The sequence below is a fragment of the Alosa pseudoharengus genome, unplaced genomic scaffold, assembly GCF_046254945.1.
Source record: "Alosa pseudoharengus isolate Yale_2024_CS ecotype anadromous, Long Island Sound unplaced genomic scaffold, YU_APseudo_1.1 YU_APseudo_1.1_scf_23, whole genome shotgun sequence".
NCBI classification, from domain to species: Eukaryota; Metazoa; Chordata; class Actinopteri; order Clupeiformes; family Clupeidae; genus Alosa; species Alosa pseudoharengus.
Window position 1 is genome coordinate 19,181,392 of NW_027468685.1, and position 22,186 is coordinate 19,203,577.

The 22,186-nt window shown below is 42.7% G+C and overlaps 1 protein-coding gene across 6 annotated transcripts in view; it reads left to right on the forward strand.

Annotated features, from left to right (window-relative positions):
- rims2b (regulating synaptic membrane exocytosis 2b) overlaps positions 1-22,186 on the forward strand; it is an 85,517-nt gene that overhangs the window by 31,772 nt on the left and 31,559 nt on the right. For 3 of the 6 annotated variants that reach the window (XM_076301912.1, XM_076301913.1, XM_076301910.1), the window contains 9 exons: positions 1,080-1,210; positions 1,530-1,701; positions 2,151-2,304; positions 3,752-3,820; positions 4,986-5,118; positions 5,513-5,611; positions 6,331-6,342; positions 10,516-10,695; positions 12,280-12,389. In XM_076301912.1, the coding sequence (XP_076158027.1) occupies positions 1,080-1,210; positions 1,530-1,701; positions 2,151-2,304; positions 3,752-3,820; positions 4,986-5,118; positions 5,513-5,611; positions 6,331-6,342; positions 10,516-10,695; positions 12,280-12,389 (1,060 nt within the window). Of the gene's footprint in view, positions 1-1,079; positions 1,211-1,529; positions 1,702-2,150; positions 2,305-3,751; positions 3,821-4,985; positions 5,119-5,512; positions 5,612-6,330; positions 6,343-6,587; positions 6,660-10,509; positions 10,696-12,279; positions 12,390-22,186 lie in introns of all 6 variants that reach the window. The other 3 variants (XM_076301911.1, XM_076301909.1, XM_076301914.1) reach the window with 2 other exon arrangements.

A 22,186-nucleotide genomic window follows, 5' to 3' on the forward strand; every position in this document is an offset into this window, starting at 1 on the left:
CCCTAGCCTAGTGATCTTCTGCCAAGGTTGGGCAAGAGCTTGCAAGTCCTCATTACAGTAGTATGTTTGGTGTCTGGACCACCTCAACTGCCCCGGCTTCTCTGTGGTGCCCCATTGGCTTCAAGCTTTTGCCCATCCTTCCTGTTTGATTAGATCTAGGCGTGACACTAACTGTGGTAGTCCAGTGGATCAAGCATGACAGAGATGTGCTCAAGTGGTTTTTGGGCCACGCAAATGATGAAGCCTATCCAGCTGCAACTTTTTAGACTTTCAAAGCTTTATTATTTCCTTATGATTTCCTTTTCATTTCATATGTGTTTATTTGCTGCTGTGAACATTGAAATGTAATGCTCCTTTCGAAGATTTTTTCACTTTGCTCTCAGTGGTTTTGTTTAAACCATTTCTCTACCAAACCATTTCACCCTTTCCAAACAGTATGCTTTTCTTTTAGTCATTATATTTTCTTTTCCCATTTTGGACTGTTAGGCTTTGAAAGTGTACCATCTCTGTTTGGGTCGATCAGGAATTACATAGGGGCTCCTAGTTTGGTTGGTCTCTGCGAGTGTCATCTCCTATGCTCCTGTTATGGGGCAGAGGAGCCAGAGATGGCCTGGTGAGACCCACAGACTGACCAGGCTAAGCCTGTAGACTGCTAGACACCTGGTAGATTGCCCCAAAATGTCTTTGGCTAAATTAGTCAGTGCTGTGTATTGTTAAGAAAGTATTGCACCACCTTATAGAGTAGCTTCAATAGAATATTAAAGTTAATATTGTAGTTGTTGCATTTTGAGTCATGATGTAGTTTAGTAGTCTATTGTAATTATATTTTTGGTCTAATTGTAGGAATTTAGCTATGTTAGGAGGACCAGTCTAAGATAAATAGAACAATTAAATCTAAACAGTATTTATTATTGATAGAAATGCAAATGAGCTTTGAAGATCTTTCTGTAGCATGCCAGTGGCAAGTGCCAGAGTTTAAGACTGGGACTCGTGCTATGCAGTGGAGCTTAGCTTAGCTTAGCTTATACTACCTGCTGCACTCCAACCTTCAGATCCTTACCACTCTGGTCTGCTTTCAGGTGAAACTCTGGTACGACAAGGTGGGCCACCAGCTCATCGTCACCATCCTAGGGGCAAAAGACCTGCCTTCAAGGGAAGACGGGCGACCCAGGAATCCCTATGTGAAAATCTACTTCCTCCCCGACAGAAGGTAATCACCATGAGCAAGTCTTGAACATCAAAGTTGACACTCATGGCCTGATTCATGGAAGAAAAGATGACAGTGACTTGTGTGGTGATAATGCACTTAGATGCCCAATAATACAAAACAAAGTAGATTGTGAGAAAGTTCTGACATTTTAAATATCTAATAGCACCTAATGCCTTCTTGTCTTAAATGTAACTGAATATGGTGAAGGAGTACCCGGATTAGTGTGCTTAAAGTCAAGTACAGATCATCATATTACTGTACAGTTATAATCTAAAATACATCTTTTCTTTTCTTTACTTCTTGTTTTAATCGACCTCAGTGACAAGAGCAAGAGAAGGACGAAAACAGTGAAGAAGTCGCTGGAGCCCAAGTGGAGCCAGACGTTCATGTACTCGCCCGTGCACCGGCGGGAGTTCCGCGAGCGCATGCTGGAGATCACGCTGTGGGACCAGGCGAGGGTCCGGGAGGAGGAGAGCGAATTCCTGGGGGAGGCACGACATGTTCCGTTCAGACTCAGAGAGATGCTTTCCCGGATATATGGATTAAGCCTAGTCCTTTAAAAAAATATTATTTTTTAGAAATCTTCATTAAAGTTAATAAGTTACATTAATATAGCGCCTTTCTCAAACTCAAGGTTGCCTAAGTTCTCTTTAAGTCTAGGTCTTGGCTTAATCAATGTCTGGGAGAGACTAGTTTTCAGTTCAGTTCAGTTGTATACAGTGCCAAAGTTAATTCACAGTTCACAGTAGTCACAGTTCAGCTTTGGCTCACTTTGGCAAAGTTAGCATTTGCAATTGTACCCCATTCTATAATAGATAAAACTTAATTTGAACCCAGTCTATACCAGTCAACTTTAATATATTAAAATTGCACTTTGCAGGATCTTATGAGTGCCTATGATCAGACTGTGTTGAGAATCTGTCTGTCTGTGTTTGGTCAGATTCTGATTGAGCTGGAGACGGCTCTGTTGGATGACCAGCCCCACTGGTACAAGCTGCAGACGCACGACCTCTCCTCCATGCCCCTGCCCAACCCTTCCCCCTACATGCAGAGGAGACTCCTTCAGGGGGAGAGCCCCACACGCCGGCTACAGAGTACGTGGACACACACACACACACACACACACGCACACACACACACGCACACACACACGCACACAAACACACGCACACACACACACACACAGCAACACATCTACGTGCTTTCATACATCTTGCACAGACATGCTGTAAACTCAGCTTCATGTCACTTGTACATGACATGTCAAATGCTTATCCAATGAAGCTGTGGGAGCTGTTTTATGTTTGCTAATGTCTTGACTGTTTTCATTTAATTTGACTTGGTTTCTTTGACTTCATTTACACTTCACCCAGACAAAGGCCCATATTATGCCAATTCAGGTAATGCTCTATAGCTATTGGAGTTTGTGTGTGTGTGTTCCTGTGTGTGTGTGTGTGGCTTTACACTCTAGCTGCTTTGAACCGTGTTTGACTCCCTCCTGAGTTGTCCAAAGGAGATGTGCTTTGTTGCTCAGTCCACTCTGATACCCCCCACAACCTAACGCTACCAGACAATTCCTACTGATCTTCCAGAGATCGCATAACGATACGGTGTGCAGTCCCCCCCCCCTCTCTTTCTCTCTCTCTCTCTCTCTCTCTCTATTACTCTGTTCACTCAGTACTTCTTACTTTACTCTGATAGACATTCTGTCTTAGTGGGTCTTTTTCTCTCTGTCCATTCAGCCATATCAGTCTACAAATGAATAGTCTTTATTAAGCCAGTCTATTCCCAGTATTGACACACATGTGTGTTGTCACCCGTGTGATGTGTCTTCACTTGTGGAACCCATGTTGTTGTGTCTTGCTTTTATTATTAATAGCTAACTGCACATATATTGTCAATGTTACCATAATCCACTCCTTGCTACACCTGCTTCCTATATCAAAACAACACCTTTGTCCCTGGTCAGCTAAAGCTCTAACTAGCATCTGACCTGTACAGTACGTTCTTGCATAGAGAAGGATGTAGATATTTTTGTCAGTGTGGAGTTGTTTTAAATACTATTTTTCCTTTAATAATTTTAGTTTATGAATAGTAAAGTAGCTCCTAATAGTTGTGTTGTCATGGTACGCTGGTGACAAATATTCCTTTTATGAAGAACATTTCTTTTTGTACTGCGACTTTTGCAACTTTTGCAGTTCATCTTGAGGTTGAATACTGGATGGACACTCACACTCTAGTCAGTGTGAAACGTGGCGTTCACGTTCGGTGATGCAAGTAAACCCCTCTGCTGTCTCGTGCAGAATATCCTGCCACCTGCGTTGATGCAGATTAGCAGCCCCTAGCTGAACCAGGTCTGGATTACAGTTGAGGAGGGGGTTAGAGGTCAGGGGTCGGAGGGAAAGGAAGGGCGGAGTGTTCTTAAGCCACCCTGTATTCTAAACTAACCTTCGTATATAATGTCTCCCTCCTTTCTCTCTTTTCTCCACTCTCTCTCTCTTCTCTCTCTCTCTTTCTCTCTCTGTGGTTCTGTTCCAATAGGATCCCAGCGAATCAGCGACAGTGAGTTCTCTGATTACGACTGTGAAGACGGAATTGGTGTAATCTCAGGTAAAGTCAATGCACAGACAGAGCACAGAATTCTTTACTGATTTCTGTAGGTGATCTAAATATAGGAATTCATTTAACAGGATTAGTTTTAATTCATGCATAGAATTTTGTTGCATTTTGTAGTATTGTATAATATTAGTAAGGCCTAACAGATGACACCTCCATGCCAGTATATTTATGAAATGGTAAATAGACATTTTCAATTTCCAATAATTCACAAATATCAAAACATTTCGTACAGGGTCATTAAGAACTGAACACCACCTAACACAATCAAAATAAAAGTCAAAATACTTTTCTGAAAGATTCCAAGCCATGTATTCAGTCAGAGAAGTTTCTTGCCGTTAACTTGGGCGTACATGTGTGACTGTTCAAAGAGGGTTCTAAAAAAGCTCAAAGAGAATAGGCATGCATGTGATATTTGAGTCTTCCGTATGCTCACAAGTGTGTGTGTGTGTGTGTCAGTGCTTATGTGTGTCTAGTTTGTACAAATATACGTTCGTACGTGTGTGTGTGTGTGTGTGTGTGTGTGTGTGTGTGTTTGTGTGTGTGTGTTTTCACACTTTCTGACCAGCGGAGCGTCAGAGGCTCAAATCAAATTAAAGGATATTGCTAGAGAGAAGATTAGTCAGTGATGCGCCCGGGCCAGTGCAGGGGAACGGCCTCCAAAGCTGAGAGGAGAGAAAAATAAAGCAGGAGAGACAGAGAGAAAGAGAGATCATCTCTTGGACTGGAAAACACAACTGAAAAGATTCTCCATATTCATCAACAAAAGGAATAGATACATAAACACATAAAAACATACTCTGATTCATGAGAGTCTTAACAGGCACCCATACCAATGTTTCCACAAATATGATTGATATCTGACTGGGCTGCACCTGGGGCTTGTGAGCATCATTATAATAAAGTTTTGAGACTCATCAAGTCGGGACATGAACTTAAACATTAGGTTCCTCAAGAGAGCCTGTAAAGTGCTTAGCCCTGAGTCACAAAAGAGCTTAGGCTACTTGCACTGCTACTCCTGGGCTTTTCCAGCAGTATCCTCAGGCAGTCATTATATGCTCCCTGAAGTTTTTTCCTCTTAGGTTGTATTCATTAGATGCATTTTTATATAGACTGACGTTTTTACTCTTGTCTGCCATTTGTTTCTATGTGTCTGCAGATTATAGACATAATGGCAGGGACTTCCAGAGTTCCACTCTATCGGTCCCTGAGCAGGTCATGTCCAACCACTGCTCGCGGTCGGACATGATCCGTACACGTTCACGGTCCCCCAGTGTCCCTCCACCCCAAAGGTAACCATAGCATGCTAGTACGTCTGTGGTACAGGGTCATGGGAGTTGTATTAGCAGCGAACAACTGTATTTAAATCAGTTAGCCACTATACACATTGCAGTGTAAAGATGGTCTATGGAGCTAGTTTTTTGTTCTCTGTTGTGGTCAAAGAAAGTTGATATTTGTAAGAAGAATCATTAGAGAAGTCAAGAGGAAAAGATTTACTTTAATCGTCTGAGTGACTTTTTGTATTTCCTCTGACTCTCTCTTTCTCTGTCTACCTCCTTCTGTCTCCCCCTATCCACTTGTATCACTCTCTCTGCCTTTGTTTCTCTTCCTCTCTCTCTCTCTCTCTCTCTCTCTCTCTCTCTTTCTCTCTCTCTCTCTCTCTCTCTCTTTCTCTCACACACACAGTCGGAGTTTGGATCATGGCGTCAGAGGGGGGCCTTCGCTATACGGCACTGGCAGGATGGACCGGCATCGCTTGTCAGAAGACCGGTACTCGCCCGACAGGTAGGGCTCACGAGCACACAGCACACCACACCTCAGACCAGTCATGACAGGGAGCACCGTGTGATCCTCCAGGAATCAGTCACAAATTAGTCAAGCACCGTCGTAGCTCCCACACAGCCATAACTGATAGGCTGGAAATGTGCACAACTTTCGTAGACAACTTCAAGTTAGGCCTCCTGTTACAGTGTTAGCTTTCTATTGAACACTCTAACATAGCATATGTTGCCCAGATGTTATAGGCCATCATAGTTTGCGTGAAACTATGAAACAAAAGACGTCAGCTAGCTAACTGGCATACTAAACATGCTAGATATGGAAAAGTAAACATTATTTACTTTATTCATCCCAATTGATCACTCCTACTGGTAGCAGTACTAATACCCTTGAATTATGTACAGTACTACTGCACCTACACCAAAGACTGTGTTGCTACATTTTTATTCGATTTAGTGAGATAGCCTTGAAAGGTCACATTTTAGAGCACTTAAGGACAACACCCTGATTTACACAAAAGCCAATTACAAAACTGATGTTTTAGGTGAGGTCACCATTGTGTTATGACATTTAATGGAATAGATCTTTTTGTCATCACTTTACCTGAAATGGAATTGTTAATAAAAAAGCTGTTTAGATTCTCCTGAACTGCTTAGCTTAGGTAGATTGCTTTGTTCCTATTCCCGTTTCAGGTCACGTGAAAACAAAGTTATAGAGGTGCATAGGGACTTAAGAGAGTGTAATAGTGCCTTTCTTTGACTTTTACCATTGGACCATTGGCATTGCCATCATTTTGTCCATTGTCTCTCTCTATCACTCTCCCTTGAACCTGGGGATTTGTCTCGTTTCTTTCTCTCTCCTATCTATATTTTTCTTCTCTCTCTCTCTCGCTTTCTCTCAGTGTCTCTTTTCATTTTTCATTCATCTCTTAGTCTCCTTTTCTTCATTCATCTGTCTGTTCTCTGTTCCTCTGTGGTCGCAGCCACTATCTTACCCTACCTGCTCGAACCCGACACAGACCGTCAAGCGTCGATCCTTTTTATCAGGATCCCAGGTATACTGAGCATGCCTTTGAGCATGACTGAGGACTCCCAGCATCCTTTGCGCCACCCCCCTCCCAGTTCACCAGGAGCATTGTCCTCACACATTTCCATCCACCTCTCATATCCACCCATACCCAACCACCCACCCACCCAGGCGCTTTTAGAGGCACTGTAGTCTTGCCCCACAGCAGGTGCCTGTTGACACCCTGAGTTGTCAGTATTGTCTGAGTCACACCTCGGTTGCACCCTTGTCACTCTCCAACAGACAGGGAGAATGTTCTGGAACTCTTGTCAGAACTTTGGCAACACTGTTTTTTTTTTCTTACTTTCTTTCTTTCTTTTTTTTTTTTTTTTTTGGTCTGTCAAGCCAGGGAGACAGAGCAGGTCTCACCGTCTCCATGGATACCGACAGTCTGTGATAATTCCTCAGATCTCCGGCTGTCTGGGGGGATATCAGTGGTGTGTGTGTGTGTGCTGTGCTGTGTTTGTGCTCCAAATACTCCTCTAAATATACACATGCTGACCTGACTCACACAGTTGTGTTGTGTTGCATAAGATGCTTAAATACCGGTCTGTCTGCTGTACGTAGATCTGAGCCGTTTTAACTCGATTTCAGTTTTCGGCAACAAGCAGCCCATCGCATCATCTTTCTGTTATTTTTAGAGAAGTGCGCGAATCTACAGGCTGACTCACACAAACTGCATTTAAACTGAATCTGGTGAGATTGCACTAAATAGCCTGACAATCTGAGGGGCTGTAACTTGCATACTGCAATAATGACAGAGTCAAAAGTACAAAATAGTGCAAAACTCACTCCATACTTGCTGCTTGGGGCCTGTAATATGCAATGGAAGTCATCGGTTTTGTGCAGAATGGTGCAGAATGCCATCCCCTCACTCAAAACCCTTGACATGTATGATGGGGGGGGGGCTCGTACAACCATAACGTCTCCCTTGTCCATCCAGTCACAACTCACTCTCTACTGTCCTCTTCTGTCCTCTCGTCTTTCTCTCCGGCCACAGCGGCGCATCCATGTATCCACTGTTTCGGGAGGACGCGGTCAGGTTACTGCGTTCTACTAGGATGGCCCGCGCTTATTCGGAAGGGGCGTACAATAGTATGGAAAGGTAGAGGACAATTGTGGCTAACCTCCTGTGCTCTTAAAACAAAAACCTATCCATCCCTCCTTTCCAGCCCGCTCCCCTGATGTAAATGTGATCCAATTTCATAGTTTTGAGAACTGTAGCTGGTGGTTCCCTTTGCTCCTCGATGCCCCAAGTGATCACGCCTGACCTTTTGAAGGAACGTTCGTAGAGCTGTCCTGAGATGTAGTGTATTGATTGGATGTTGGTGTGTTTAGCTCTTGGTTGCCTTGATGGAGAAAATGCTTGTGTTTACACCTCATGCATGACTATTCACCTGGTTGTACTCTCACCCACCACCCCCTTTTTGAGAGTATTTGTGAAATAGGTTGGATAGCTTCTGAAAGACTTTTCCCCTCATTTAAAAAAAAAATAGCATGAGATTGACTTGGCTGCATGAAGCACTAGTTTCACCCGCCTGTCCAAGTATGAGTATTTCCCTGAGGAAGCCCCATTTAGCTCTGTATGTCCTTAGATGCACCCACTCTCTTCCAAACCCCACTTTGCTGTGTAATGAAATATGTCTGCTGTACAGTACTGTTCCTGTGGTGACTGAGGGGATGTGTTTGTGTTGTTTTGATGACTTGGCATATCTGCTAGCTACCCCCTCCCACCCCACCGCCCACACACACACCCTTGTGAGCCGAGTAGCCTCGTCTTACCCCATTTTTGCCTCTCAACTCTCAGGACAACCTCTGGTACCTGTAGTTTTGTCATTTGTGAAATTACTCAGCAGTTACATAGAGCTCACAACTAGATCTGGAACTAGATCTCGTTTTGGCATAGATTTGGTGAAACTGATTTCTTGCAGTTTCAACCAGTGCATATCTTCTGACTATCCCATATTGTACTCCCTTCATCTAGGAGGAGAATAAGGGACAGGAGAATGTCGGTTGCTCCCAATTACTCATTTGATTCTCCCGAGAGGTAAAAACAGGCTGTAGACTTAAAAAATTAGAAAAAAATTAGACATTTGTTATCCTATACATTAACCCTCACATCACACCTCTCATGGTGTAATGTTAAGATGGTGCAATGGATTTGCACATTGTCGCCTAGTAAACAAGCGGTAGATTTTGGCTTTTTTTTGCTTTACCGCATATGGCCATGATAAGGAATTATATGGTTTCTGGGTTGTCTTCAGTCATTGCAGATAAGAGTAAGTAAGACGTTGTTTAGGTAGTAGCATTACATTCTAATTTACCTCTCTTTATTGATGTCTCCCTTGTTTGATGGAAAGATATTACAATGGGCCCAGCCATGTACCCACACCCTGGCCCAATCACGTCATGAATGGTACCTGTGATGACTATAGGTAAGTCTCCTGAATAGAAAAATAATGATAACTTGTAGAGTAGTTGTTAACAGAGTAGTCTTGGAGAGTACAATAAGCAATGTTTTCATCATTCCACACCACTTATACATTTACTTCATTCCTTCATGTCCATTAGCCAATCACTTAACTTCAAAATGACAAAGTATCTACATTAAATATATACTTTTCCATAATGTTCCTGAATGAGGCTCTTCAAATTTAACTTACCGCAGATATTTTGATTGTGCTTCTCTGCCTCATGTTACTTTAACTTAAGATATGAAGATGGGCATATAACACTAAGGAAACCAGGAGTATTCATGGCTAAAGTATAGCTTCATGGCAGGAACATGCTATATGCTAATCATTGCCACATGTAGTATTACTCTCCCTGATAAGATGTTAACTTAAGGTTGATCTATTCAGTAGGGTCCCCAGGATAGAAATTCAGCCTTCCACAGATACAGAAAGGTATAACTGCATCAGCTAGCGCTAGCCCTTATAGGTGTGTTTGAGTAGATTCCAGAGGCTAGTGTAGTTCTTTACATTGTTAGCAATATACGAACCTCTGGACCAGTTCTCTCAGCATTGCGTCCACTCTTTTCATTCCCCCATGCAAAGAGAGGAACACATACCAGAGTTTCCCGCCTGCCCAGGGGCCTTTGAGGAGGACTTAAGGTAACATGTTAGTCCCGACAGTAGCATATATTCATAGTAGAATATAGCATAGTCAACGTGGTCAGTAGCAATTAAATGTCAGTGCTATTAGTTGTGGAATGGTATTGTTCTTCGTAGTTTTAAGAGTAGAAGTTTGTGGTTTTGCTTTCAAGGATCACTTTTACCCCATTCAACAGTTTTCTTCTCTCAGCAACAAAACAAGTCAGATCGCTCTTGGAAGGAGATGGGCTGCTTGGCTTTTTTTCCTCTTTTTTTTCAGTAGTGTTGAGCCTAGGAGTCTATGACGTGCCAAACATTCAGTCTTTTCTTATGAACCTGTTTTATGTGTTCTCACTTTTTGTTTTACTTTTTGTCTTATTGCGTTGCCTTGAATTGTATCATATTGATAGGGAAAGCCCACAGTTTTTCAACCGTCTAGGTGTGGCCTTTGAAGTGCTCTGTTGCAGAGATTCGGGGTGGACTCTGCGTCTGTGTGTTAGTCTAGCCACTGTCTAGCATACGTAATTCTTACAGGAACTACAAAAAGATTTTCCCGTCCCTGCAGTGCTGCTACAGTACATCAATCGCTCCCTCTGAATGGAGACGCAATCCCACAATTCTCCCCGGGCGCCTTCCTGGACGAGCACATTTGACTGCTGTGTGTTTCGTTTCCTGTCTCGTCTCTCTCCTGTCCGATCCTCTCTTGATGCCTGTCTGAGTCGAGCTGTTTGACTAACGTGTTTGCAGGTATAGCCGGGGCATGGTGGACAGGCATGATTATCACAGGTCCCGCTCCGCCGACCAGCGGCCCATGATGGAGAGGCCCGTCTACACTCGCTCCCGGTCCTCGGAGCGACCCGACTCCGGCTACATGAGGTCCATGCCGTCCTTGCCTTCCGGAAGATCTGCCCCTCCCTCTCCCGCCCTATCGAGGTGACCCAGCCCAGTCGCAACGACTGACCAGCAAAAAAAAACTAAAAAAACTAGAGAAATCATTAATTATACCTCAAATCACCCCCTGCCCTTCTGCCTTGCCTTTGCTGCTGCCAAGTTGCATTTTAATTTCTTTTTTCCCTTCTTGTGACAGTGCTGTATTTGTGTCCATCTGTAGACATAGATGAGTAGAACCAGCAGAAACTACTAACGTCTTCTTTTTTTCTTTCTTTTAATTTTTCGTTTTGTATAGACACACTATTTATATTCCCGAAATGGGATGTAATGGTGTGGGTTTGCCATCCTTGGTTGTTGATCATTTTTTTTCTTACTAACATTATTTTTTGTTGTTTAACAGCATCCCTCCTTCTCCCCACTTTGGTTACCTTTGGTCCTTTGGGTGTTGGAGGGTGTGGGCTCTTCCTGCACTCTGACACCTAACGCTTCTCACTCTTTTCTTACAGCCTAAGCAGCAAACCACAAGCTATGCCTCTGGCTCCACCCTTCCTACAGACTTCATAATACCTTTCGAGAAGCGAATGAATGTGCCAAATTTTAATGAACCCACTTTGAGTGTTTTCCCAAAGTGGCAGCCCCTATTACTGTTGGTGTTTGGTAGTGAGTAATTTGTAATATATGGTGTAAATAGTCATATTTGAAGATGATTAGCCTCTATTTCGATTACTGATGACTATTACATTTTTAAAACTAAAAATTAGTTTATGAAATAGCAGTTGGTATACCATGAAAAAGGTCATCCTCATTTAATAGACCAAAACAGTTTTACAGTAGTTGGTGACATCATAGGCTTTATTCATTCTGAATGCCCATAGTCTAAAATTCATCCGGCCAAAGAACATTCATATTCTGCATTGCTCCAAAGGTGATATGAAGGTTGTTGTATTAAATGTTGCATGGTTAGTGTGCATTTTCAGCTTGTTACCTGGTGCTATAGCTAAAATGCACATGACCGTTACATATTTACCAATACAATGCATGTGTTACTATGGCTAAATATGTGAAGGTGACACTTCAGTGCTGTTTTTTATGTTCAACAAAATCTCACAAAACCTGGTATGGTGTATCGGTGTATATTTGATATACATTATGTGTTGATTACCCTTTCATATGTGTTTTGTACTAACTGTCTAATTGTGCAATTAAGTACATGACAGTGTCATTAAAGTTGTGAATTGTTTTCTTAATGTTGTAGTTCAACCAGCCATGTTGAAATGGAGTCATACCTCACCCCTAACTGCATGGCAAAGAGTGTGTGCCTAAGCAAAGTATTCTTCAGTGTTAGATCCTGTACAAGAGATTTACAGCACTGCAGCCTTGTGATAGCTCCACCTGCAGTTCAAATTGTAGTCACCACCAACCGGCTCAACGCCAAAAACTGACAGTTTAATGTTTCCAAGACAATTAATATTAAACATTTCAAATATTCTCTGAAATCCTAGACCTCAACTTTTGGATTTTCTTTTTTTTTGTGAGGGGCCATTGTGTTTGCATAGTCATCCCTTTTGAGGCCCTCTGTTGGCCACTTCAGGCCAGGCCCTACATTAACATCTCTGTGACCTGCAGGGCGAACCCACGTGCCGGATCGGTCCAAACCAGCCCCTCAGGGACTCCGGTGTCCAGTCGGAGAGGTCGGCAGCTACCACAGGTCCCACCAAAGGGGTCTTTAGACAGAAGTAAGTCCATTGATTCCACTCCTACTGTCTGTGTTTTTTAAGGGTTGCTCGCATGCGTGGTATTGAGGTATATTAATGTTAAGCATATACTGTACATGGTGCAGCTGGAGTTATTCAAGTTGAGAAGTTCAGCTTTCAGTTTCAGTATAACCTTGAATTGACTTTAGTGAGTCATCAGCGCAACACAATTCGATGTTGCCCATCCACAATTCCCTTTTCCAGCCTTTCTCTTGCTCCTGTTCTCTCTTTAATCTAATGGCTTGGCTCCTTGTTGCCTTTTCCCTTAAAGGTGGAGAGGAAGTGATTGAGCCTTATGAAGGTGTGTTGTTGATGTTAATCGCTGTATGACGTGTTAATCGCTGTATGACGTGTCCTAGCCTGAGTCTTGCTTGCAGAGGTGGCTAGCTGCTCACAAACCATGTGGCTTCATGTTGATGCTGTGTTTGTTTAATGTAGCGCCGTTTAGTTGGTTAGCAGTCTTGCTCTGTATGTTCATTGGTAGCATTTTAATTGTGCAGTTGAGTTGTCTGGCTTTTTGCAATTATATGTGTTGTCGAGTTCTTGACTACTAGCTGGAAAGAGTTGTATAACTGTGATAATAGATTGTGTTGCAATAGTACTACTGACATCACAAGCTTTCATGTGGTGACTTAGCTTCAAGGAAGATGGCATTTTGATGGTGCTCAGAATTTTGCCACAAATTCACAAAAAATAATAATAATAATAATAAAAAACATAAAAAATAATTGGCAGTTCTGAGAATTTCTGTTTTTTGCTGAATTTTCGTCTCATTTGGCCCCAACAATCACAACAAAGCCTTGCAAAGTTCCAGGAAGGACAGATAGCTGAGCTGAAATTACATTTAAGCAAGTAAAGTATACTGTAGTTGTACCTTAATGTTATTACATTAATGATCAAATTGAGACAGACCATGCTTGTAAGATCAAGCAAGTTGATCCCATCTAAAGGCTTAAGAGCATTAACTGAGAGTTTTTCCTCTGCTGATACTGCCAGCACATTGGTCAGGCCTTTATTGGAGGCAGCAGGTTTTGGCCCAGGACCCAGTCGGTTCTGATGACAGTGTCAAAACTCTCTCCAGAGTTCTACATCACTGTCATGGAGCATAAACGCCACGTGGGTCAGTCTGATTAGCGGCACTGTTCAGGACAGACAGTACCTCAATGGAGATTTATCTGTGGAGGAAAGCAGCCGTGAGCCAGCACACTCTGCCCATGTAGGTGGCCTTGACACTCACCAGCCATCACCCAGGCTCAGTCACATACAAAAGCGTGGTGTGTGTGTGTGTGTGTGTGTTTTGTGGATTGAATATGTGCTATGTAATAGCACTGAGTCGCAGAGATAATTTCAATTGCTGTAATGTGAATTGTGTTTACGGCAGGTATAGTAGTTTGTCTTAGTCGTAGTCTTGCTTCTTTGTTTGTATAATGCTGTCTGGTTGTTGGCTGCAACCAGGCCTCTGTTGACGTCTCGTCTGGTCTTGTTTCTTGTCTGTGTCCACTCTCTGTCATGTGAAGCGGCCACCAGGGTGGCATCTCAGCCCCCTACGCCCCGGCCTGCACCCTATCCAGCCCCCTCACCAACCCCCTCACCAGCCCCCTCACCAGCACCCCACCGAGCACCCCACCGATCACCCCACCTAGCACCCCACCTACCTGTGTATCAAACCGCCACCACTACGGGTAAATTTATTATGGGAGCATAGTAAATCAACACTGCCCCTGTGTGGCACGTGCAGTAACGTTACTGCAAACGTTACTACAAACTTTAGGTCTGGAAGCCTTTAATGGTGCACTCAATGTCATGTTGAAATTGATAAGAGTCTATGCAGTGAAGGTGAAAATTATTCACATCTGCTTCAGATTATTGGTGACGACGTCTAGCGCTCCTCTATAGATGTTTATGATTTAGTGTTCTTGTATTTTAATAGGATAATACTATCTTTTGATCTCGCTACATTTTGACAGTGTTTTGTTTTTTGTCCTCAGGCTATGTATTGACATTCTGTTGACCACAATGAATACCAAGAAGCTTAGATGTAGTATTAGGTCTTAGGTTAGGGGGCAATTTGGGGTTAAGGCTTGAGTGAGGTAATTGTTTGGGGTAAGGTGAGGTTATGGTGGTAATTGAGGGTTGAGGGTTAATTAAGGCAGCTGACTGGGAGTTCATATTTAGATTACTTGCTGACTGTAGAACAGTCAGTTCAGAGGTCCTACAGTATGTTTCCATGAAACATGAAGTTACCGTGCCGATTTTCAAAGGCACACATGTTCTCAACATTGGGTCTTAGAGTTTGCTAATGCAGCCTCTGGGCCCATCTTTGGCAGTCTAAAACGCATTTGTCACTGGCGAAAAGCTTACATAAATTTAGGGGTTTGTCCAGTCCACATTAGGGGTGGTTTTGTTATCAAATGTCGGGTGCCTGGTGCAAAAAGGTTGGTCTTATGTTTCTTAATCAGTCATGGGTGTGTTTTGGGCATGACATCCTTTAAACCAGTGGTCCCCAAACTTTTTCTTCCAAGGGCCAGCTCAAAATGCCTCGCTCTAATAGAGGGCCAGAGACTCGGAGTATATCAGTAGCCATAAATAGCTTAGTGCTGTGAACAGTCTACCTTAGTTGAATATTCCATTACATTTAATCATAGGCTACTGTAATTTAATACCATTGCTAGCTGTGTTTATATTGCCATCATGCCATATCAGTGTAAAATGTAGCTCAAATGAAATATTCAAGATGTGTGAACTCTGAACTCTGTGTCTTTGCATACACAGCTCTAATTGTGAACAAGCAATATCCTACAAATAATTTAAAGTTCTCAAACTATGAGAGTTTTATGAAGTGCTGGCAAAAACATCTGAAATGACCACTTTCACTCACCTATGAGAACCTGGGCGCATCGTGAAATAAAAGAGAAGTTCATGCCGAAAAACTCAATAACAATACACTATGCGCTGGGTTTTAGATCGCCAAGGCCCTCTGTCTTCTTTTGAAATTGTAATTTAGCTGGTGATCTATTTTTTAAAATACATATAATGCTGACATTTTTGTCATTTACCTTTATTATAAATTGCTATTTTTTTGTAAAGTGTAATAATGATTTTCATAATCTATAAGTTAGGATCATTTAAAGTATTTGAAAATGGTCTTGTGTGAGACCACTTTCCACTTTGCTGTATATCATTTCATTTCACCATGACATTAAACAACATTGGCTTCTTGACTGGAATTTACTAATAGCTCTTTTAGAAAATTCCAAACATTAGGTAGGTAGTCTGGCTAGTTCTTATGTCTGTAATTGATGTTATGGTATGTGATTGTTGCTGACTGTGTAACAGTAGATGTTAGTAGATGACTATGGTTGCCTAGGTTCTGTGGTAGAAGAGTTGGCTTTGTAGTTTAAGATGCCTTTAAAGTCCTATGGTCCTCATATCTTCACTACAGTATGTTCACTATTTCAGTTATCTGACATCTTCAAATGGTGTTATTTGTCACTATGTTTGTCTTTTGTCATGTCTTTACTTTTTGTCATTGCTGGGTTTTTTCTCTAAGGTCTTCTTTCTTTTTCCACTTTTTTTCCCTTCTTTGCTTCCTTTGGCCTTTCTCTGATGCCTGCCTTTCTTTCTTTCTTTCTTTCTTTCTTTCTTTCTTCTCTCTCTCTCCCTTCCTATTTCTTCCTTCTTTACATCTCTGCGTCTCCCATCCTAAGCAGCTGTGGTGGGAGCAGCGCCTCCTCCCGCCCCTGCCGCAGCTCCTCCCCCTGTTGCTGCTGCACCTCCACCTGTTGCTGCTGCACCCCCACCTGTTGCAGCAGCCCCTCCCCCTGTTGCTGCTGCACCCCCACCTGTTGCTGCTGCACCCCCACCTGTTGCGGCAGCCCCTCCCCCTGTCACGACAGCCCCTCCTCCTGTTGCAACAGCCCCTCCCCCTCTCTCTTCGGTCCCACCTGCTGCAGCTGCACCTTCACCTGCACCTTCACCTGTACCACCACCTGTCATTCAAGCAGCTGCCGGTAACCACGTTGACATATCTTCAGTAGCTCGATTAGTGAAGTAGAAGTAGGAGCCAGGAACCTTAGGTCTAGATCATGATCTAGAAAAGATCTACATCATCGTAGAACAGTCTGGTCCATTGGTAGTTTATCTGAGGTGAATTGGTAATCAGTGTAACATTGGTTGGTTGGTTAGACTAGGTGGTTAGTTGGTTGATCAGTTGTTTGGTTGGTTGATTGACATCTTTGATTTCATACGATTGTATTGCCCATTGTTAAGACTTTCATGTCCTTTGTGTCATTTTGTCTTGTCTTGTCCATGTCTGCCCTTTGTCACCACACCACCATCATTTTCCATCATCATTATCATCATCCTCCTCTTCATCGTCATCATCATCTTTGTCCACATCAACGTCATTGTGGTTATCACCATCTTCCCAAAGTGGTGACAGCAGAGGAGCCTCCTGCCTCTGCCCCTCCTCCCCCGGCTGCCTCCCCTGTCCCGCCCCTGACAACACAGGCTTCTGTGCCAGGTGTGTGTCTCATAGGATCTTTAGCGTCATGATTCAGTTACCATTAACCTCAACACAGAAGTTATATGATGGTAGCCATCACAGCAGGTTGATTTGATATTGCAGCAAATAAGGGCATACATGCCATTATGTTACTCCAAATCTGTTTGAAAGCGCTATCATTGTCCCTATAAGTAGATGAAGTGGGGTGAATCCATCGTGTGATTGATTTGGGAAATGGAAAATGGCACAGCTGCCATGGTATTTATAATTAAGTCTCAGGTTTTATGGTTAAGTATCAGTTCATCTTCAGCTATGTTCTTGTTTTTGGTGGAAGTCTGGTGTGGGGCTATACTTTAAAAAGTGCCATAAGTCCACCACAGCACAAAGAAACATAGCTGAAGATGAATTTACATAAATTTCCAAGTATACTAAGCAATACAACTTGAAGCTAATTAAATAATACCATGGCTGTACATTTATCAAAAATTGCCCAATTTGTTATGTTAGTCATGATAGATTGGCCCAGTACTTTAGTTATCAGTTATTTGTGGTGTGTGTATTGAGTTTAATTCCAACATATGACGTCCTTTCCAAGGATTTATTTCAATCCAACTTTTTTTTTCCCCATTTTACCTTTTATGTTAAATATCACACAAAGTGCATTGTTTTACTCTACATTATGCATCGACATTATGCATTGAGATATTTGGTTTCACCTATTAGTTATTTGTTCAATTTCATAAATCCAGATAATTAAGGAAAACCTGTTTCCTGAACATGGTTCACTCAACTGGCAGTTTGGCCAATATGTTCAATTATATTCATCTTACCTTCACAATTGATTTCACTATGTTCCCTTTTGTGTGGTGTTGTGTTGTGCATTGCCCATGTTGCGTTCTTTTGTGTGTTTGTTGCATGATCTAATATTAATGTCCATTCATCTGTCACCACTCATCATAAAAGAAACTGAGGACAAACCTGCAGCCCCACAGCCTGTCAATGGGAGAAAAGGCAAGTGTGGCCCCAGCCCTGTGTGCTAGCATAGCTGTGTGTGTTGGTGTGTAGCTCTGTTGGGTGTAGCTTGTAGCCTGGGATTTGACGTTGCTGTGTGTAGTGTGGGTGCTTTAGGTTAGTGATTTTTTTAATTATCAAATGAAAGACAGAGAATAGACTAATGTTGCTGGCTTAATGACATTCAACGAAGTCAGTAACCTTTGCTTTTAAGATTTTTTTATTTGACCTGTCTTGTGGTAGCAATGGGCTTAGTCTAAAGATGCTGCAAGCTTTGTGAAGTTCCATTGTTGACCTATAGATGGCAGTAAGCTACTACTGATCTTGAATCTTAGTGTGAAGACGGCACTGTTCTCAGCTCTCTTTATCCCCATTGATGTATAATGAGTCAAGAAAAAAAAGACTGATCTTTAAAAAAAAAAACAGAAGTGGGGAGAGGAGTGCATAATTCTGCATTGATTATTTCCCCTCAATTATATATGCTGCTGATTTCTAATGAGTCGCAAAATCGCTGGAGAGAATGAATAGGGTTTCAAACAGAATAACAGAGCTGGAACAGATGCTGAACGTTGCATTTGGAGGAGAAAATAGGCTGAGAATTGGCACCATGCAAAGGGATGAAATTAACAGGAAGGGGGAAAAACAATATGGCTTACATTTCTACTTTAACAGAGAGACTATACAGGTATCAGAAAAATTAAATCAGTTGTATTCATCAGGACTTGCTTTCATAAGCTAATTCATGACTGACTGACTGACACAGCCATCTTATCTCACACGTCTCAGTGTCCTCTTCCAGTTCCCCATCACTTATAGTTGACACATTGATGTTATGCAATGCAAGGAGAGGTTCATTAGCTCCAGTCAATTAGAACAGCACAAGAAAAAAAGATGCAGAGTTCTTTATGAACTTCAGTATGGCAGTTATGTCATATCAAACGAATGTATGCATTCTCTGTGTGGTAAAATATAGTTAGTGATAGAATATTATTTGGTGCTATGATCCTTTGTATGTAGTGCACAGAGGTTGCACATGTTTGCTTTGTGGCAATTAGCTCTTGCTCCTGACAAACAGAATGATCCGCAGGTGGTATTTGTGGCTTTGAGCTCTGAGTGAGTGACTGTCTGTGTCTTCCTTTGGCCTGGCTATAGAGGTGACGTGGGAGGACCAGCAAAGAAAAGCCAATGGTATGGAGATGACCAAGGCCCCTTAGGGGCCCCCGTTTGCCTTTGGGGCCCTATATGCCCTAAACGGGCCCCTGTGTGTTTGGTTGCACTAGACTAGGTCTTCAATTTGTAGTCCTTCTAGAACACAGTATGTAGTGTCAGTGTGTTGCTGTGTGGAGTCAACTCTTCCTTGCTGACCATTGCAAAGTCCATTCATTCACACACAAGTGGAGCCGTGGCCAAGTAGCCGATAAACTCACCCGGCTTTAGTCCTGTCTGTGTGTTTGTTTTGCGGTGGTATTTTTAGACCGCCCCGGGAGCTCATATTTCCCCCGCGCATGTAATCAGATGCGGAGGCCCGTCGAGCCAGCGCTACTACCCTTTCATTTAAGGGTGCTCCACACGTGTAAACAGGCTCTGATACAAAGCATGCGTCAGCCAGTGAAGAGTTTGGAGAGTGTGAGACGCCCGCTCTCTCGCTCTCTGTGTGTAGAGAGTGCTTGTTATCAGTAGTGATTATCAGTGATTATCAAAAGTTGATTGTTTTGAGCTTGATTTTCCTCTCTTAGTCTTTCTCTCTTTCTGTTTCCCTCAATCCCTCTGTGTCAGTCACGTAGATGTGTGCACACTCACACACACACAGTCACACTCACATTGTCTTCCTTCGCCCGACTTATTTTTCTGTGCACCAAGGAAAAACATACTTACCTGTTAATCGTTGCTGTGGTAACCTCCTCTGCGGCCCTGAAGCTTCGACAGCGACACAGACATCAGCCCACATACTGTATGCCACGACTACGCACACACACACACACACACACACACACAGAGGAGGAAACTTGTTACAGCATGGCTATACAGTAAGGGACGTCGGAGGTGGGCGCACTGTCAATCTGCGGGTCTTAGCTCTCATAAAAAGAATCTTCTAGGAGAAATAAAACAAAGTTTGATAATGGTGGTGAGTTGAGTCATGCCCATTCAAATCGTCAAGGTGGAACAGACGTGATTCTTTTTCCTTCCTGAACTGAAAAACAGGGGTAAAAAAAACTTGTGTAAGACTTGTGTAAGAAAAAAAACGAACCAGACGTTAGAAAAATAAGTACAGGAAATATCACATATACAGTATAATGATAGGATTTATATTGCTATTAGGCACCAAATGCTTTTTATGAGCAGACATACATTGCCAGCAGTCTCACAGAGTCCAAAACAGCATCTCCTCTGGGGAGACGCTAGTTTTACTTGCTCGCTTTAAATGTAATTGCTTTTAGGAAAATTTGAATGGGTTATTCCTTGTCAAAAGAGAAGAGGTTGTTGCATTTGTTATATATCAAAATCTGAGATGGTGCAACAACCATTTTCCCGAATTCTGTCTGATTTGACACGTAATGACCCTAATGTAGCCTTTAATAGCAATTCATTAAAGCTCTGCTGACATGCATGTCCAGCTCGTTCAACACCAAACACACTGGCGTGTCTTATCATCATGTTGTGTGTATTACATAGACAAAAATAAATCACCAATAAACCCATTCATAACAAATCAGCTCTTTGTCAAACATGGAGGAAGAAAATAAAAATCATGGGCCTCTGTGACACCTGTGTTTTGATATGTTGATTATTCTGTTCAACTGTATCCATAACAAAAAGCATCATCAAATCAACCAAGTACAAAGCTATGAATACAATACTAGGGTACTTGTTACTCTTACGCACTAATCTATTCCATCAATAATTCTCCATGTAGTCTTTGTTAGGGTACACATGTCACATCCACTTCTAAACTGACCCTCCAAGTGACCAGGTTTGCAGATTTAAATGACTGTGTAAGTGAATGAGAATAGTGTTCTGGGCACCTTAGGGCTGTGCCATCCAGGGAACGGCCACATATTAGCACTACTGTAAACAGGAATGACTTGCTGTGACATTTGTCACAACATGCGCAGCCTCCAGTGCTAGGTTTCAGGGCATCTAAAGGCTTAGTGGACCAGCTTCACTTCACTGCCTTGGCCAGCACACACACACACACACACACACACACACACACACACAAACACACACACAAACAAGAGAGGGAGAACCTTTACCACGTCCTGTAATCAAGCTCCTATCAGGGCTAAAATTCAGTGAGCAGAGTGACGTGAGATTACGACATGCCATACATTCCCTGCGTCTCCTCTCTCTCTCTTTCTCTCTTTCTCTTTTTATTTTTCTATCCCATTGCTCCATCTCTCCCTTGTTCCGTGCCAGATCAGAAGTTCGCCGCAGCATATGATTTGTGATAACAAGATGAAAGCGCAGCTAATCAGGGGGAAAAGACGCATACACACGCACATGTACATACCCACGCCCCACTTCCTCCTCTTCCTCCTCCTCCTCCTCCTCCTCCTCCTCCTTCGCATCCCCCAAAGCTGCACACACAAACATAGCCGCTTTCTCCCCCTCAGAAATGGCACACTGAATATGAAGTAACGGAAGTGACTAAATTAAGTGGGTAAAGGAGGTTTGTGTGTGTGTGTGTGTGTCGGGGGGGGGGGGGGTATCGAGGCAGCAGGAAGCTTTGAAGTCGCCTGAAGAACAGAGTTACGCAACATCAACACACACAAACACACGTAAACTTAGGCAACAATGGCCACTCAGCTGTCCCTGGTTCAGCTCTGGAACCACTTCAGCTGAGAGCTGCAGCTTCTGTCCTGTTTACATGATCTGAACCCAGGACAGTGTACAGTATGTGATGTGTGTGTGTGTGTGTGTGTGTATGTGTGTGTCACGACAAGCGTGTTTTGATGAGGATTCGTGTTTTTCTCATCCGTCTGGTCTGACGCTAGCGAGGCCTTATTAGCCCACAATATCCGCTCTCTTCTCTGCTGTTTAGTAATCACTGTCCCCCTTTTTTCCTATGGATTCTTCTAGCCTTGCTTTGAAGCATGACCTTTTGCATTGTCTTGGGTAGCAGAGCCAGAAATGTGTGTGCCTGTGTGTGTGTGTGTGTGTGTGTGTGTTCATTCACATGCTCTTCCCCATTGTCTCATCAACTGGTCATTGATTTGTTGTGTTGATGTTTGTCTCATAATGTTAATGTGTGTGTCACTGTTGT